General features: G+C 46.0%; 1 protein-coding gene across 2 annotated transcripts in view; it reads right to left on the reverse strand.

Annotated features, from left to right (window-relative positions):
- The window catches only part of abcg4a (ATP-binding cassette, sub-family G (WHITE), member 4a), a 51,992-nt gene that overhangs the window by 28,061 nt on the left and 5,896 nt on the right, over positions 1–18,035 (reverse strand). The window contains exon 2 of one of the 2 annotated variants that reach the window (XM_046314071.1): positions 16,971–17,217. The exons of the other annotated variant lie outside the window; for it this stretch is intronic. Within the exon in view, the coding sequence (XP_046170027.1) occupies positions 16,971–17,217 (247 nt within the window). The remainder of the gene's footprint in view (positions 1–16,970; positions 17,218–18,035) is intronic. 2 annotated transcript variants of the gene reach the window in all.

Below are 18,035 nucleotides of genomic sequence, written 5' to 3' on the forward strand. Positions count from 1 at the left end.
GCCAGCGCTCTGCACCCAATTCAGAAGAGGATTGCATGAAGAGGTCCAGACGAATTTGGCGGGCTAAGACGACAAACTAACCTTCTTCGCGAGCGTTGGCACCCCCATCGCCTCTCTCCCTCCTTCGTTGACCGTTCGGAGTCAGAGCCTGAACCCATGTAGGTAGGGGCCACACGCCTCCCCGCGGCTGAGCAACGCCATCAGAGACATTTAGGGTTATGTCCTTATTGTGGCCAGGAGGGGAACCAGCTTCTACGGTGTCCGGTACGTCTCAACCCGGAATCCACGAGAGCAGAGGGACGGCCCTGTGATTATCCGTCTCCTGGGTTAGGCATGAGTACTCCATCACTTTGCGGCAAACCTTTTTTTGTATCAATTTCACTAGCTGGCTGTCCCTCCTCTATTGTTTCTTCAGCTCTAGTACATTCCCATGCAGCAGGGAATTTTATTGACCAGGCCCTTGCCTCCTACCTGCACAACACCTGATACAAGGTCTCCTTTCCATTTCCAGTCCAAGCGTTGGACATGCGACCATTGGGACCCAACACTATTACGCACATCACAGCTTCACTCACCCTCACAGTGAGACCCAAGCACCAGGAAAGCCTTTCTTTCCTCATCACCTCCGCACCTGTGCACAACGTCATCCTTCGCCTTCCGTGGATCCAACTCCATAATCCCACCCTCTCCTGGTCAGAGAGGAGGATTGACGCCTGGGGTCCAGGATGCCGGAGGACCTGCTTTTCCGCACTCTGTGGTTCAACGTCGGTGGAGGGCCCTATGAGTGTCTGCCAGCCCATCAATCAATCCTCCCGTATCAATGGCCACGTGTTTTGGGACGTAGATATGGACATTCAACAGCCTCTGGAGAGGGAACCCACTCCTGCCACCTGCCTTCCAGAGCGCATCTACGCCCCCATTGGGGTCAGAGATCGACACACATATCCCTCACCATTGGACACCCAGGTATCACCAGCACCACTCAATACCTTTCTAAGAAATACTGGTGGCCCACTTTGGCGCAGGACGATGCTGTGTCAACTCATGTTCAGTGTGTACACAATTTAAATCTCCTTGGCACGCTTCAGCAGGTAAAGTCTTTCACCTTCCCTGGTCTCATCTTTCTATTTTGTCACTGATCTCCCCTCCTCTCCTCATTTTGGTGGTTATGGACAGATTCTCAAAATCATGCCGTTTCATCCCTCTCTCTGGTCACCCTACCACTCTCTAGGTCGTCAAGGCACTGTTCCAGCAGGTCTTCCAGCACTATGGCCTTCCGGGGAATATCGTCTTCAATCATGGCCCTCAATTCACATCCCATGTATGGAGTGCTTTCATGGAGAAGCTGGGGGTCACGGTCAGCCTCACCTCCGGGTACCGGTCTCAATCTAATGGGCAGATGGAGCGGATTAACCAGGAGCTGGGGAGGTTCCTGATGATTCACTGCCAGGACCAGCAGTAGGAGTGGGCCCGTTCCTTGCTTGGAATGATACGCCCAGAATTTAACCCCTTGGGTTGTGCCGTGGAGGAGATCTTTGTGGGCTATACTCGGCCTTGACTCAGGATGGTAAGTTGGTGGTTGAAGATATCCCTCTAGTGGTGTGGGGGCTGTGCTTTGGCAAAGTGGGTGCGGTTATGTCCTTCCTGTTTGGCCCTGTCCGGGGGTGTCCTCGGATGGGTCCACAGTGTCTCCTGACCCCTCCTGTCTCAGCCTCCAGTATTTATGCTGCAGTAGTTTATGTGTCGGGGGGCTAGGGTCAGTTTGTTATATCTGGAGTCCTTCTCCTGTCCTATTCGGTGTCCTGTGTGAATTTAAGTGTGCTCTCTCTAATTCTCTCTTTCTCGCTTTCTCTTTCTCTCTCTCGGAGGACCTGAGCCCTAGGACCATGCCTCAGGACTACCTGACATGATGACTCCTTGCTGTCCTCAGTCCACCTGGCCGTGCTGCTGCTCCAGTTTCAACTGTTCTGCCTTATTATTATTTGACCATGCTAGTAATTTATGAACATTTGAACATCTTGGCCATGTTCTGTTATAATCTCCACCCAGCACAGCCAGGACAGAGATGCTTGTTCTAGGTCCCAAGAAACAAAGAGATCTTCTGTTGAATCTGACAATTAATCTTAATGGTTGTACAGTCGTCTCAAATAAAACTGTGAAGGACCTCGGCGTTACTCTGGACCCTGATCTCTCTTTTGAAGAACATATCAAGACCATTTCGAGGACAGCTTTTTTCCATCTACGTAACATTGCAAAAATCAGAAACTTTCTGTCCAAAAATGATGCAGAAAAATTAATCCATGCTTTTGTCACTTCTAGGTTAGACTACTGCAATGCTCTATTTTCCGGCTACCCGGATAAAGCACTAAATAAACTTCAGTTAGTGCTAAATACGGCTGCTAGAATCCTGACTAGAACCAAAAAATTTGATCATATTACTCCAGTGCTAGCCTCTCTACACTGGCTTCCTGTCAAAGCAAGGGCTGATTTCAAGGTTTTACTGCTAACCTACAAAGCATTACATGGGCTTGCTCCTACCTACCTCTCTGATTTGGTCCTGCCGTACATACCTATACGTACGCTACGGTCACAAGACGCAGGCCTCCTAATTGTCCCTAGAATTTCTAAGCAAACAGCTGGAGGCAGGGCTTTCTCCTATAGAGCTCCATTTTTATGGAACGGTCTGCCTACCCATGTCAGAGACGCAAACTCGGTCTCAACCTTTAAGTCTTTACTGAAGACTCATCTCTTCAGTGGGTCATATGATTGAGTGTAGTCTGGCCCAGGAGTGGGAAGGTGAACGGAAAGGCTCTGGAGCAACGAACCGCCCTTGCTGTCTCTGCCTGGCCGGTTCCCCTTTTTCCACTGGGATTCTCTGCCTCTAACCCTGTTACGGGGCTGAGTCACTGGCTTGCTGGGGCTCTCTCGTGCCGTCCCTGGGGGGATGCGTCACCTGGGTGGGTTGATTCACTGTTGTGGTCGGCCTGTCTGGGTTCCCCCCTTGGGTTGTACCGTGTCGGAGATCTTTGTGGGCTATACTCGGCCTTGTCTCAGGATGGTAAGTTGGTGGTTGAAGATTTCCCTCTAGTGGTGTGGGGGCTGTGCTTTGGCAAAGTGGGTGGGGTTATATCCTTCCTGTTTGGCCCTGTCCGGGGTGTCCTCGGATGGGGCCACAGTGTCTCCTGACCCCTCCTGTCTCAGCCTCCAGTATTTATGCTGCAGTAGTTTATGTGTCGGGGGGCTAGGGTCAGTTTGTTTATCTGGAGTACTTCTCCTGTCCTATTCGGTGTCCTGTGTAAATCTAAGTGTGCGTTCTCTAATTCTCTCCTTCTCTCTTTCTTTCTCTCTCTCGGAGGACCTGAGCCCTAGAACCATGCCCCAGGACTACCTGACATGATGACTCCTTGCTGTCCCCAGTCCACCTGGCCATGCTGCTGCTCCAGTTTCAACTGGCCTGGGCCCTAGGACCATGTCCCAGGACTACCTGACATGAGGACTCCTTGCTGTCCCCAGTCCACCTGGCCATGCTCCTGCTCCAGTTTCAACTGTTCTGCCTTACTATTATTCAACCATGCTGGTCATTTATGAACATTTGAACATCTTGGCCACGTTCTGTTATAATCTCCACCCGGCACAGCCAGAAGAGGACTGGCCACCCCACATATGCTCTCTCTAATTCTCTCTTTCTTTCTCTCTCTCGGAGGACCTGAGCCCTAGGACCGTGCCCCAGGACTACCTGACATGATGGCTCCTTGCTGTCCCCAGTCCACCTGACTGTGCTGCTGCTCCAGTTTCAACTGTTCTGCCTTATTATTATTTGACCATGCTGGTCATTTATGAACATTTGAACATCTTGGTCATGTTCTGTTATAATCTCTACCCGGCACAGCCAGAAGAGGACTGGCCACCCCACATAGCCCGGTTCCTCTCTAGGTTTCTTCCTAGGTTTTGGCCTTTCTAGGGAGTTTTTCCTAGCCACCGTGCTTTTACACCTGCATTGTTTGCTGTTTGGGGTTTTAGGCTGGGTTTCTGTACAGCACTTTGAGATATCAGCTGATGTACGAAGGGCTATATAAATAAATTTGATTTGATTTGATTTGACTGGCCACCCCACATAGCCTGGTTCCTCTCTAGGTTTCTTCCTAGGTTTTGGCCTTTTCTAGGGAGTTTTTCCTAGTCACCTGCACTGCCTGCTGTTTGGGGTTTTAGGCTGGGTTTCTGTACAGCACTTTGAGATATCAGCTGATGTACGAAGGGCTATATAAATACATTTGATTTGGTTTGATTTGAATTAATTATAACATTCCTCCACCGGGCTGACTCCTTTCCAGTGTGTTCTGGGTTATCAGCCAGCCCTGGCTCCGTGGACTCCGAGCCAGACCGAAGTTCCTGCGGTGGACGAGTGGTTATGGCATGCAGAAGAGGTATGGAACAGTGCCCACGTGAGACAGCATGCCGTCCTCCATCAGAAAGAGCAAGGGATCACCACCACAGTGAGGCTCCCTGGTTCCATCCTGGTGATCGCGTCTGGCTCTCCACCAAATAAAACACAATTCTATTGGTCAACTACACATGGTTATCAGATGTTAATGCGAGTGTAGCAAAATGCTGGTGCTTCTAGTTCCAACAGTGCAGTAATATCTAACAATTCCCAACAACTATCTAATACACACAAATCGAAAGGGGTGAATGAGAATATGTACATATAAGTATATAGATGAGCGATGGTTGAGTGGCATAGGCAAGGTGCAGTAGATGGTATAAAATACAGTATATACAGTGGGGCAAAAAAGTATTTAGTCAGCCACCAATTGTGCAATTCTCCCACTTAAAAAGATGAGAGAGGCCTGTAATTTTCATCATAGGTACACTTCAACTATGACAGACAAAATGAGATTTTTTTTTCTCCAGAAAATCACATTGTAGGATTTTTAATGAATTTATTTGCAAATTATGGTGGAAAATAAGCATTTGGTCAATAACAAAAGTTTATCTGAATACTTTGTTATATTCCCTTTGTTGGCAATAACAGAGGTCAAAGGTTTTCTGTAAGTCTTCACAAGGCTTTCACACACTGTTGCTGGTATTTTAGCCCATTCCTCCATGCAGATCTCTGTTGCTGGGCAACACGGACTTTCAACTCCCTCGAAAGATTTTCTATGGGGTTGAGATCTGGAGACTGGCTAGGCCACTCCAGGACCTTGAAATGCTTCTTACGAGGCCACTCCTTCGTTACCCGGGTGGTGTGTTTGGGATCATTGTCATTTTTTTATTTCACCTTTATTTAACCAGGTAGGCTAGTTGAGAACAAGTTCGCATTTGCAACTGCGACCTGGCCAAGATAAAGCATAGCAGTGTGAACAGACAACACAGTTACAAATGGAGTAAACAATTAACAAGTCAATAACACAGTAGGAAAAAAAAGATAAAAAAAGGGGAGTCTATATACATTGTGTGCAAAAGGCATGAGGAGGTAGGTGAATAATTACAATTTTGCAGATTAACACTGGAGTGATAAATGATCAGATGGTCATGTACAGGTAGAGATATTGGTGTGCAAAAGAGCAGAAAAGTAAATAAATAAAAACAGTATGGGGATGAGGTAGGTGAAAATGGGTGGGCTATTTACCAATAGACTATGTACAGCTGCAGCGATCGGTAAGCTGCTCAAATAGCAGATATTTGAAGTTGGTGAGGGAGATAAAAGTCTCCAACTTCAGTGATTTTTGCAATTCGTTCCAGTCACAGGCAGCAGAGAACTGGAACGAGAGGCGGCCAAATGAGGTGTTGGCTTTAGGGATGATCAGTGAGATACACCTGCTGGAGCGCGTGCTACGGATGGGTGTTGCGATCGTGACCATTGAACTGAGATAAGGCGGAGCTTTACCTAGCATGGACTTGTAGATGACATGGAGCCAGTGGGTCTGGCGACGAATATGTAGCAACGGCCAGCCGACTAGAGCATACAAGTCGCAGTGGTGGGTGGTATAAGGTGCTTTAGTGACAGAACGGATGGCACTGTGATAAACTGCATCCAGTTTGCTGAGTAGAGTGTTGGAAGCAATTTTGTAGATGACATCGCCGAAGTCGGGGATCGGTAGGATAGTCAGTTTTACTAGGGTAAGTTTGGCGGCGTGAGTGAAAGAGGCTTTGTTGCGGAATAGAAAGCCGACTCTTGATTTTCGATTGGAGATGTTTGATATGAGTCTGGAAGGAAAGTTTACAGTCTAGCCAGACACCTAGGTACTTATAGATGTCCACATATTCAAGGTCGGAACCATCCAGGGTGGTGATGCTGGTCAGGCATGCGGGTGCAGGCAACAAACGGTTGAAAAGCATGCATTTGGTTTTACTAGCGTTTAAGAGCAGTTGGAGGCCATGGGAGGAGTGTTGTATGGCATTGAAGCTCGTTTGGAGGTTAGATAGCACAGTGTCCAAGGACGGGCCGGAAGTATATAGAATGGTGTCGTCTGCGTAGAGGTGGATCAGGGAATCGCCCGCAGCAAGAGCAACATCATTGATATATACAGAGAAAAGAGTCGGCCTGAGAATTGAACCCTGTGGCACCCCCATGGAGACTGCCAGAGGACCGGACAGCATGCCCTACGATTTGACACACTGAACTCTGTCTGCAAAGTAATTGGTGAACCAGGCAAGGCAGTCATCCGAAAAACCGAGGCTACTGAGTCTGCCAATAAGAATATGGTGATTGACAGAGTCGATAGCCTTGGCAAGGTCGATGAAGACGGCTGCACAGTACTGTCTTTTATCGATGGCGGTTATGATATCGTTTAGTACCTTGAGCGTGGCTGAGGTGCACCCGTGACCGGCTCAGAAACCAGATTGCACAGCGGAGAAGGTGGGGTGGGATTCGAGATGGTCAGTGACCTGTTTGTTGACTTGGCTTTCGAAGACCTTAGATAGGCAGGGCAGGATGGATATAGGTCTGTAACAGTTTGGGTCCAGGGTGTCTCCCCCTTTGAAGAGGGGTATGACTGCGGCAGCTTTCCAATCCTTGGGGATCTCAGACGATATGAAAGAGAGGTTGAACAGGCTGGTAATATGGGTTGCGGCAATGGCGGCGGATAGTTTCAGAAATAGAGGGTCCAGATTGTCAAGCCCAGCTGATTTGTACGGGTCCAGGTTTTGCAGCTCTATCAGAACATCAGCTATCTGGATTTGGGTAAAGGAGAACCTGGAGAGGCTTGGGCGAGTAGCTGCGGGGGGGGCGGAGCTGTTGGCCGAGGTTGGAGTAGCCAGGTGGAAGGCATGGCCAGCCGTTGAGAAATGCTTGTTGAAGTTTTCAATAATCATGGATTTATCAGTGGTGACCGTGTTACCTAGCCTCAGTGCAGTGGGCAGCTGGGAGGAGGTGCTCTTGTTCTCCATGGACTTCACAGTGTCCCAGAACTTTTTGGAGTTGGAGCTACAGGATGCAAACTTCTGCCTGAAGAAGCTGGCCTTAGCTTTCCTGACTGACTGCGTGTATTGGTTCCTGACTTCCCTGAACAGTTGCATATCGCGGGGACTATTCGATGCTATTGCAGTCCGCCACAGGATGTTTTTGTGCTGGTCGAGGGCAGTCAGGTCTGGAGTGAACCAAGGGCTATATCTGTTCTGCATTTTTTGAACGGAGCATGCTTATCTAAAATGGTGAGGAAGTTACTTTTAAAGAATGACCAGGCATCTTCAACTGACGGGATGAGGTCACTGAGATCCTGGTTGAAGACAGCGGAGGTGTATTTGGAGGGCCAGTTGGTCAGGATGACGTCTATGAGGGTGCCCTTGTTTACAGATTTAGGGTTGTACCTGGTGGGTTCCTTGATGATTTGTGTGAGATTGAGGGCATCTAGCTTAGATTGTAGGACTGCCGGGGTGTTAAGCATATCCCAGTTTAGGTCACCTAACAGAACAAACTCTGAAGCTAGATGGGGGGCGATCAATTCACAAATGGTGTCCAGGGCACAGCTGGGAGCTGAGGGGGGTCGGTAGCAGGCGGCAACAGTGAGAGACTTATTTCTGGAGAGAGTCATTTTCAAAATTAGTAGTTCGAACTGTTTGGGTATGGACCTGGAAAGTATGACATTACTTTGCAGGCTATCTCTGCAGTAGACTGCAACTCCTCCCCCTTTGGCAGTTCTATCTTGACGGAAGATGTTATAGTTGGGTATGGAAATCTCATCAGGGTTAGCAGAGTGTGCTAAAGCAGTGAGTAAAACAAACTTAGGGAGGAGGCTTCTGATGTTGACATGCATGAAACCAAGGCTTTTTCGATCACAGAAGTCAACAAATGAGGGTGCCTGGGGACATGCAGGGCCTGGGTTTACCTCCACATCACCCGCGGAACAGAGGAGGAGTAGTATGAGGGTGCGGCTAAAGGCTATCAAAACTGGTCGCCTAGAGAGTTGGGGACAGAGAATAAGAGGACCAGGTTTCAGGGCATGGTAGAATATATTCAGGGCATAATGCGCAGACAGGGGTATGGTGGGGTGCGGGTACAGGGGAGGTAAGCCCAGGCACTGGGTGATGATGAGAGAGGTTGTATCTCTGGACATGCTGGTTGTAATGGGTGAGGTCACCGCATGTGTGGGAGTTGGGACAAAGGAGGTATCAGGGGTATGAAGAGTGGAACTAGGGGCTCCGTTGTAAACTAAAACAATGATAACTAACCTGAACAACAGTATACAAGGCATATTGACATTTGAGAGAGACATACAGCGAGGCATACAGTAATCACAGGTGTTGAATTGGGAGAGCTAGCTAAAACAGTAGGTGAGACAACAACAGCTAATCAGCTAGCACAACAACAGCAGGTAAAATGGCGTTGACTAGGCAGGGAGGGTCGGATTAACTACACACAGAGCCTGAGTGCGGCTGGGGCCGACAGATAAAACATAAACAAGCAGAATGGTATAAAGTGATTAATGGACAGTCCAGCATGCATCAGCTATGTAGCCAAGTGATCAGTGTCCAGGGGGCAGCGGTGGATGGGGCAGGGAAGCTGGACTGGCGAGTGTTATCCAGGTTAAAAAAAACGAACAATGACTAAATAGCTTGTAGCTAGTTAGCTTCTGGAGGTTCTTGCGTGTGTTCTAAAAATTAAAAATAATAGCGATTCCGTATCCCATTGGGTGAGGCAGGTTACCGGAAGGTATAAACAAATTAAAAATCGAAAAGAGATAGAAAGTAAATATGAGTGAGTGTTTGGGACGCGGCGATTCAGACGGTTAGCAGGCCTGTGCTAACAAGCTAACAGTTAGTAGGCCGGGGCTAAACAAGGTAGCAGTTAGCGGACCGGGGCTAAACAAGCTAGCAGTTAGCAGGCCGAATTAGCAGGCAAGGAGATAGCAAGGGCTAGAGAGTTAGCCTTTGGGGGACGTCGCGATGGGGTGAGTCTGTTTATTCCTCTTCATGCGGTGACATCGATAGACCGGTCTTGGGTCCGGATATTGTAGCCCAGGAGTATGCTACGGTGGTAGCACAGGAGCTCTGGCCGGGCTAGCTTCAAGCTAAATGGGTGGAAACGCTAGCCAGGAGTAATCATCCGGGGTTGCGGTTAGCTAGATAGCTAGTTGTGAAGATCCAGCTGAAAATGTTCCGTTATGCTCTGGTTAGAGTCGTGTTGTTTGAACTGGCGAGAGCTTTCCGAGCTAAAGGTTAGCTGATGACCGGTTAGCTGAAGACTGCTAGCAATGTTTTGCTGACTGATAGCTGGTAGTTAGCTGGCTAGCTTCAGTTGAGGGGTTCCGGATCCGAAGTAAATATAAATACTTTAGGAAAAATAGCTACATTGGGTGAGGCAGGTTGCAGGAGAGTATTTAGAAGTTGAGGTTTAGCAAAATGTTTTAAAAGATATGCGAAGAAAAATATGTAAAAATGGAAAAAACGATATATACAAGGGACACGACACGACAAGACGTCTTACTGCTACGCCATCAAGGGTTCACTGTCATGCTGTCATGCTGTCATGCTGAAAGACCCAGCCATGTTTCATCTTCAATGCCCTTGCTGATGGAAGGAGGTTTTCACTCAAAATCTCACGATACATGGCCCCATTCATTCTTTCCTTTACACGGATCAGTCATCCTGGTCCCTTTGCAGAATAACAGCCCCAAAGCTATATGACATTCTCCCAATCTTCTTCTGGATCATCCAAATGCTCTCTAGCAAACTTCAGACTGGCCTGGATATGTACTGGCTTAAGCAGGGGGACACATCTGGCACTGCAGGATTTGAGTCCCTGGCGGCGTAGTGTGTTACTGATGGTAAGCTTTGTGACTTTAGTCCCAGCTCTCTGCAGGTCATTCACTAGGTCCCCCCATGTGGTTCTGGGATTTTTGCTCACCGTTCTTGTGATCATTTTGACCCCACGGGGTGAGATCTTGCTTGGAGCCCCAGATCGAGGGAGATTATCAGCGGTCTTGATTTTCTGATTATCAGTGGTCTTGTATGTCTTCCATTTCCTAATAATAGCTCCCACAATTGATTTCTTCAAACCAAGCTGCTTACCTATAGCATATTCACTCTTCCCAGCCTGGTGCAGGTCTACAATTTTGTTTCTGGTATCCTTTGACAGCTCTTTGGTCTTGGCCATAGTGGAGTTTGGAGTGTGACTGTTTGAGGTTGTGGACAGGTGTCTTTTATACTGATAACAAGTTCAAACAGGTGCCATTAATACAGGTAACGAGTGGAGGACAGGGGAGCCTCTTAAATAAGAAGTTACAGGTCTGTGAGAGCCAGAAATCTTGCTTGTTTGTAGGTGACCAAATACTTATTTTCCACCATAATTTGCAAATAAATTCATAACAAATTCTACAATGTGATCTTCTGGATTTTGTTTCTCATTTTGTCTGTCATAGTTGAACTGTACCAATGATGAAAATTACAGGCCTCTCTCATCTTTTTAAGTGGGAGAACTTGCACAATTGGTGGCTGACTAAATACTTATTTGCCCCACTGCACATGTGATATGAGTAATGTAAGATATGTAGACATTATTAAAGTGGCATTATTTAGAGTGGCATTGTTTAAAGTGACTAATGATCCATTTATTAAAGAGCCCAGTGATTGGGTCTCCATGTGGGCAGCAGCCTCTCTGAGTTAATGATTGCTGTTTAGCAGTTTGATGGCCTTGAGATAGAAGCTGTTTCTCTTTCTCTCAGTCCCAGCTTTGATGCACCTGTACTGATCTTGCCTTCTGGATGATAGCGGTGTGAACAGGCAGTAGCTCAGGTGGTTGTTGTCCAGGAACCTCCCGCTCCGCGTGTCCTGTAAGAAGCGGGGCAGAGTCCCCGGGGCCTTTCAAGGTCCTCCGGAGGGTCAACGAGGTAATTTACAGATTACAACTCCCCACTAACTACCGGATCTTTTCATGTTTCCCTCCTTAAGCCAGTGGTTCCTGGTGTCCTGGCTGATGCCGTCCCCCACGACACCCCTCCGCTTCCCTTGGACATCAAGGGGAGCCCTGCCTCTGCTGTCAGATCACTCCTGGACTCCCAATGTCGTGGGAGGGGTGCTGAGTTCCGGTGGACGACATTCTAGATCCCAACATCATCCGAGAATTCCACCTTCGCCATCTACTCCTGCTCTCCCTCTCGACGTCGCCGGTCTACTAACCACCGGTCCTGGCCATCCATCTTTACGCACACCTGCGTCTCATCACCAGTCACACCTGGACTTCATTACTCCCTCATTACTTACCCTTTATAGAGCACTCTTTTGTTATCAGTTATCAGGCACTATTGGTTGTTTCCTGTCAGATGTTTCTCTTGTTTTCTATCGTTCTATGTTCGTTAATATTAAACTCACTAACTGCACCTGCTTCCTGACTCCCTGCATCAACGTTACATTAATCCATTTTAGAATAAGGCTGTAACAAAACAATATGTGGAAAAAGTGAAGGGGTCTGAATACTTTCCAAGTGCACTGTATACAGCCAATACATACAGGTAGAAAAAGGGCAGTTCATAATCAACAATTAATCTGTACACTATACAGTAAACATCAGTACACTCTGTCAACTACAATATCAACTGAATACCAGCCTGCTGTCTTTTAATACAGTATTGTATAGTATTGTATAGTATTGTATCCCAGTATTGTATGGAGAAGCTGTGTCTCTCATTTAGAAGCTGAATAGGTTATTCAGTTCACAGAGATTATTTAGAGTCTGACTGTGACTGAAACCCTCTGGCAATATTACAGGTCACCTTCACCACATACATACATACACACACACACACACTTCTTCATCCCCCCTTCATTCCTCCTGATGTCTAATGGCTGCCATACCCATCCTCACCCCTCCTCCCCCTCCCCTGCAGTGTATTACATCCATTGGATACACCACAGACAGACAGGGGAGCAGCCCCCTGTCAGAAAAATAGCTCTTCCTCTGCGTGTAGCGCATACTAATGATCTAGCCTACTGCTGCGGGTGGAGTGTCTAACTCTGTGTTGCTGATGTCGCATACTGATGTGGTTATTCACCCTGACATTGTCTGCTGTGTCATAGAAAGAGGTGAGAACTTTCCTCCATATTGTTTATGTCACATACGGTAAGACTCTTGCCCATTCACGCAGCAAGACACAGAGACACAGACACATGCACAAACACAGACACATGCGTGGGCACATACGCACCCACACACCCTTCTTCTGCCTCCCTTACACTGCTCTCATGTGGCTATGGGCTCAGGGTAGTCTGGAACTTTCAGTCTCTCTGTGGTACAGCACAGGAGATCATAGTGCATCACAGTCTTCAGTCCAAGCAAGCCTGATTTCAGAGGTGTCCATATACTGTAAACAGGATTATTAGGGAAGTCGTTCTCGTTGCAAAGCATTTAACTGTTTGAAACAAAACTATTATATTAATCTGACTAATAATAGTATTATTGTGTGCATGTAACCGTACTCAATATGTCTAGATGATTTAGTGCCAGTAGTTACCTACAAGCTGAAATTCCACACGCCTTGTGAATGAAGCAGAGCCGTTGTGGGATGTGAGGAGTGTAGAAATGACCAGGTGTGTGTATGCGTGTGTGGACCAGATAGCAGGAAATGACAGAAGGAAGAGCTCCAGACACCTGGGGGGGGGGACAGGACCCATTCTAGGCTCTCCTGTTCAGAACGCCATCCACCCCCTCTCCTCAGCTTGAAATGACTCTCACACACACACACTGTGCCTGAACTGACGTTACGTCATCCGTAATCTTATTTATCCTCATCCATCCTCCCAGGCATAAATGGGCATCACAGGGATGGCGACTATGAAAATGAATGAGAAGGGGTGGCTGCCATGCCCCACCTGACCCTCACATCTCTGGGTCTTTACTCCATGCGAGAGCCGACCAATCAAAGCAATGTTGCACTCACTGATTGACTCTCCTTATGCATCCTGTTCCTCTTCATGTGAACTACAAAAAACATCAGATATTACGGCTCCTTTTCAACCTTCATGTTCCGAGTTCTCTCTCAGCTGAATCTCAGAAGTCATCTGTTATTAGAGCCTTCTAGGGATGCAGTGAGTCTGTGAGAGAGATACGAGGCAGTGAAGGGTTAAATAGGGCTAATGCCAGGAAGGTTTCAGTCAGTCAGACTCAAAATAGTCTCTGTGTGAACTGAATAACGTACAGTATTCAGCTTTTATATGAGAGACTCAGCTTCTCCATACAATACTGTACAATCCTATATTAAAAACCACTAGTAGAACCAGTTGGCTGGCCTTCAGTTGCTTTTGTGGCATGTACTGATGTGTATAGTGTAAAACATTTACAGATTAATCATTGATCGCTCGTGAACTGCACATTTTCAACCTGTATGTATTGCCTGTATATATCCTTGTCTATGCTTGATTGTGTTTTGATTATGTATGCACACCCTCCTGTATTTCCCCACAGGGACAACACAGTCATGATCTTATCTTAGGCATCCACCTATGCATATCTATATCTATGCATATCTATGTTACTGAAGGGGTAAATAGTCTCTCAATGAACTGAATAACAGCCTCTATGGGAGACAGACACCACTTCTTCATACAATACTGGGACAGGCTACAATACATGTAGCTACACATATAAATAAGGGCACAGACCACAGACATACCTTTACATGTGTATATGGATAACAGGGAAAGGCTAGGAGAGGTTAGCTACATGCAGAGTTGAACAACAAAACAGTGGGTAAAAAACACTGATTGAATAGAGAATGCTGATGTAACAACATTTCAATTCAATGCATGAACAAAGGGGTTAGTTATCGATCAGACCAGCCTTCAGTCAGGAATCTCTCTCTCTACCCCATTTCCCATTTGGACCCAGACACAGGCGCATACGCACACATGCTCATTCGAATGTGCACATGCAGGCTCTATACATACATACGCACACACACGCATACACATACTGTCTCCCAGTCTGACCATGTATTTCCATTACTGTCTGCCCCTTTTGTCTCTACTATCATTACTACTAGACATGAAGGTACTGGACCACTTCCACCACAATGTCCCTAATGGACATCAATAACATAAGACCAACAACAGCAGTGATGGAATGTGGATCTGACTTACTGCAACACCATGCTTCATGTTCAATGATTGTGGTTGTGCTATCTACGAGTGGAATGCACAGAGCCCCTCTACAAACACAGTGGAATACACATCTACCCAACACCCATAATGGACATCAATAGAACATGAGATAAAGAACAGTAGAAAGATAGGATGTATGACAGAATCAGACATACTGTATTATTATGCGCCATGTAGCCCATAAATGAAGAACCTGTAGAGGACACAAAGACATGGTGTAGGGGTGTGGTCTAAGGAGGACGTTGTCGTGACAGAGAGGTATGGCCAACCAGAACCATTTTGTGTCATTCTGGAGACTCCAAGGCTCCGAAGTTGCTCATTAATCAGGCTGGTGGGTTTAAATGCCATTAATATTTAATGAGCAGATCAATCGTATATTGGGCCTGTCTGTCTGCCTGGTGTAGCCCATAACCTGGGTGTATCGTACATCGTGAGATGGGTTGGAGGGCAGGCTGCTAGTGTAAATTATTTATTGTGTCTAAACTTTGCTGAACACAGCACAAATATACAGCCTGGCAATTGGTCCTTCAAGCTGGATACTCCAGACACACAGAGAGAATAAGAAGAGTTCAAGGAGTAAGAAAATCTACCAAGATAGGTATGGTAAGGTCTTATAATTCACTGTACCACAATTCCAGGGGGTCAGAAGTTTACATACACTAAGTTGAATGTGCCTTTAAACAGCTTGGAAAATTCCAGAAAATTATGTCATGTCTTTAAAAGCTTCTGATATTCTAATTGACATAATTTCAGTCAATTGAAGGTGTACCTGTGGATGCATTTCAAGGCCTACCTTCAAACTCAGTGACTCTTTGCTTGACATCATGGGGAAATCAAAAGAAATCAGCAAAGAACTCGAAAAAAATTGTTGACCTCTACAAGTTCATCCTTGGGAGTAATTTCCAAACGCCTGAAGGTACCACGTTCATCTGTACAAACAGTACGCAAGTATAAACACCATGGGACCACGCAGCCGTCATACCGCTCAGGAAGGAGACACGTTCTGTCCCTAGAGATGAACATACTTTGTTGTGAAAAGTGCAAATCAATCCCAGAACAACAGCTAAGGACCTTGTGAAGATGCTGGAGGAAACAGGTACAAAGTTATCCATATCCACAGTAAAAACGAGTCCTATATCGACATAACCTGAAAGGCCGCTCAGCAAGGAAGAAGCCACTGCTCCAAAACTGTCATAAAAAAGCCAGACTAAGGTTTGCAACTGCACATGGGGACAAAGATCGTACTTTTTGGAGAAATGTCCTCTGGTCAGATGAAACAAAAATAGACCTGTTTGGCCATAATGACCATCGTTATGTTTGGGGGGAAAATGGGTAGGCTTGCAAGCCGAAGAACACCATCCCAACCGTGAAGCATGGGGGTGGCAGCATCATGTTGTGGGGGTGCATTGCTGCAGGAGGGGCTGGTGCACTTCACAAAATAGATGGTATCATGAGGCAGGAAAATTGAAGCAACATCTCAAGAGTCAGGAAGTTAAAGCTTGGTCGCAAATGGGTCTTCCAGATGGACAATGACCCCAAGCATACTTCCAAAGTTGTGGCAAAATGGCTTAAGGACAACAAAGTCAAGGTATTGGAGTGGCCATCACAAAGACCTGACCTCAATCCCAAAGAACATTTGTGGGCAGAACTGAAAAGGCGTGTGTGAGCAAGGAGGTCTACAAACCTGACTCAATTACACCAGCTCTGTCAGGAAGAATGAGCCAAAATTCACCCAACTTATTGTGGGAAGCTTGTGGAAGGCTACACCAAAACGTTTGACCCACATTAAACAATTTAAAGATAATGCTACCAAATGCTAATTGAGTGTATGTAAACTTTTGACCCACTGGGAATGTGATGAAAGCTGAAATAAAAAAATCTCTCTACTATTATTCTGACATTCTTAAAATAAAGTGGTGATCCTAACTGACATAAAATAGATTTTTCACTAGGATTAAATGTCAGGAATTGTGAAAAACTGAGTTTAAATGTATTAAGCTAAAGTGTATGCAATCTTTAGACTTTTAGACTTTAGACTTCAACTGTAGATACATAAATTAATCTATATGATATATACAGCCATCACCAAATAAATATTCTCATTACTTGGCCATCATGCTCTGTGATGTTATCAGGGTCATGTTCATTAGGGATCAAATGAAAGAAAACTAACTGAAACAGGGAGGGACTATCTGAATTTGTCCAATAAGAGTCTGGAAGACATTTTGCTACAGTGCGCCCTAACAAATATGACCCTGTTGTATTGTTTTTGTAGGGGTGGTGTATGGGTGGATGTATAGCTCAGCTACCTATCTATCTTTAGTATGTGTGGTGTAGGGGTGGTGCATAATGTCTGGGTGGTGTGTGGGCTGCAGTACCTCTCCTCCTCCAGCAGGGGCCCTCTCTGATGGTGTACGACAGCTCAGTGAACTCTATGTCCACAGCAGAGCGCCGAGGCAGGTGGGAGAATCGCTGGGCCTCCGTAATGTGGTTCTCCACTTTCTTTAGGTGGGTGAGCAGCGGGGCCTCCGTGGGCACACCCACACCCCCAGGGAGTTTGGTCTCCTCCATGGGGATGCTGACAGAGACAGACGTCTCTAACGTCCTCTCAGCCATACTAACAGACTGGAAAAAAGGGGGTGGAACTGTCAGTTACTTTAATACTACAGATATCATGTAATTATTACACATGTTATTATTGTGATGAGTGTGTATATGAGATGAGATTCTACAAGTAGGTTACCCAGCAAACTGGGAACATTCCCAGAACATTGCCTAAAATTCCCATTAAGTTCTAGTTAGAGTTTTATCTAACATTAGGAAATATTCTTGGAATATTCTCCTAACATTCACTAAAATGTTGTGCACAACATCTGTAACAACCACCACAGAACATTCCCCAAAAGCTATTAGGTTTCCAGAAAATATAGTAACAGTCATGTTTCCTCAGCAAACCAAAATTGGTTCTGTGAAAGTTCCCAGAACATTTGTGAGGTTGCGGAAAATGTTCTCTTAAACCAAAAACTATCCAGTCATGCTGATGATTATACAACGTTTGTATAAAACATTCATCTCTTGTTGCAAGAACATTCCCAGAATGGAGATCCCAAAATATATGTTCCAAAAACACAAAAGACAGAAGAAATGTGTTCCAGGAATGTTCTTGCAACATCAGGTGACTATTTTTTACACTATAGAAGAAACAATGTAGAATCATCCACACAACTGGACAGTATTTGTATTTTGGGAACATGCCTTCAAGGATGTCCCCACAATGTTCTCACCAGACTGTTCCAACAACCTAATGAAACATTCTGGTAACCTTTAAAGAACAGATTAAATGGGTTCTAGGAAAGTTCTTGCAACACCAGACAAATGTTCTATACTAATAGTCTATAGTCATAAGCATGACAGGACAGTATATGTGTTATGAGAACATTTGC

The sequence above is a fragment of the Oncorhynchus gorbuscha genome, linkage group LG02 (genome assembly GCF_021184085.1).
Source record: "Oncorhynchus gorbuscha isolate QuinsamMale2020 ecotype Even-year linkage group LG02, OgorEven_v1.0, whole genome shotgun sequence".
Lineage (NCBI taxonomy): Eukaryota > Metazoa > Chordata > Actinopteri > Salmoniformes > Salmonidae > Oncorhynchus > Oncorhynchus gorbuscha.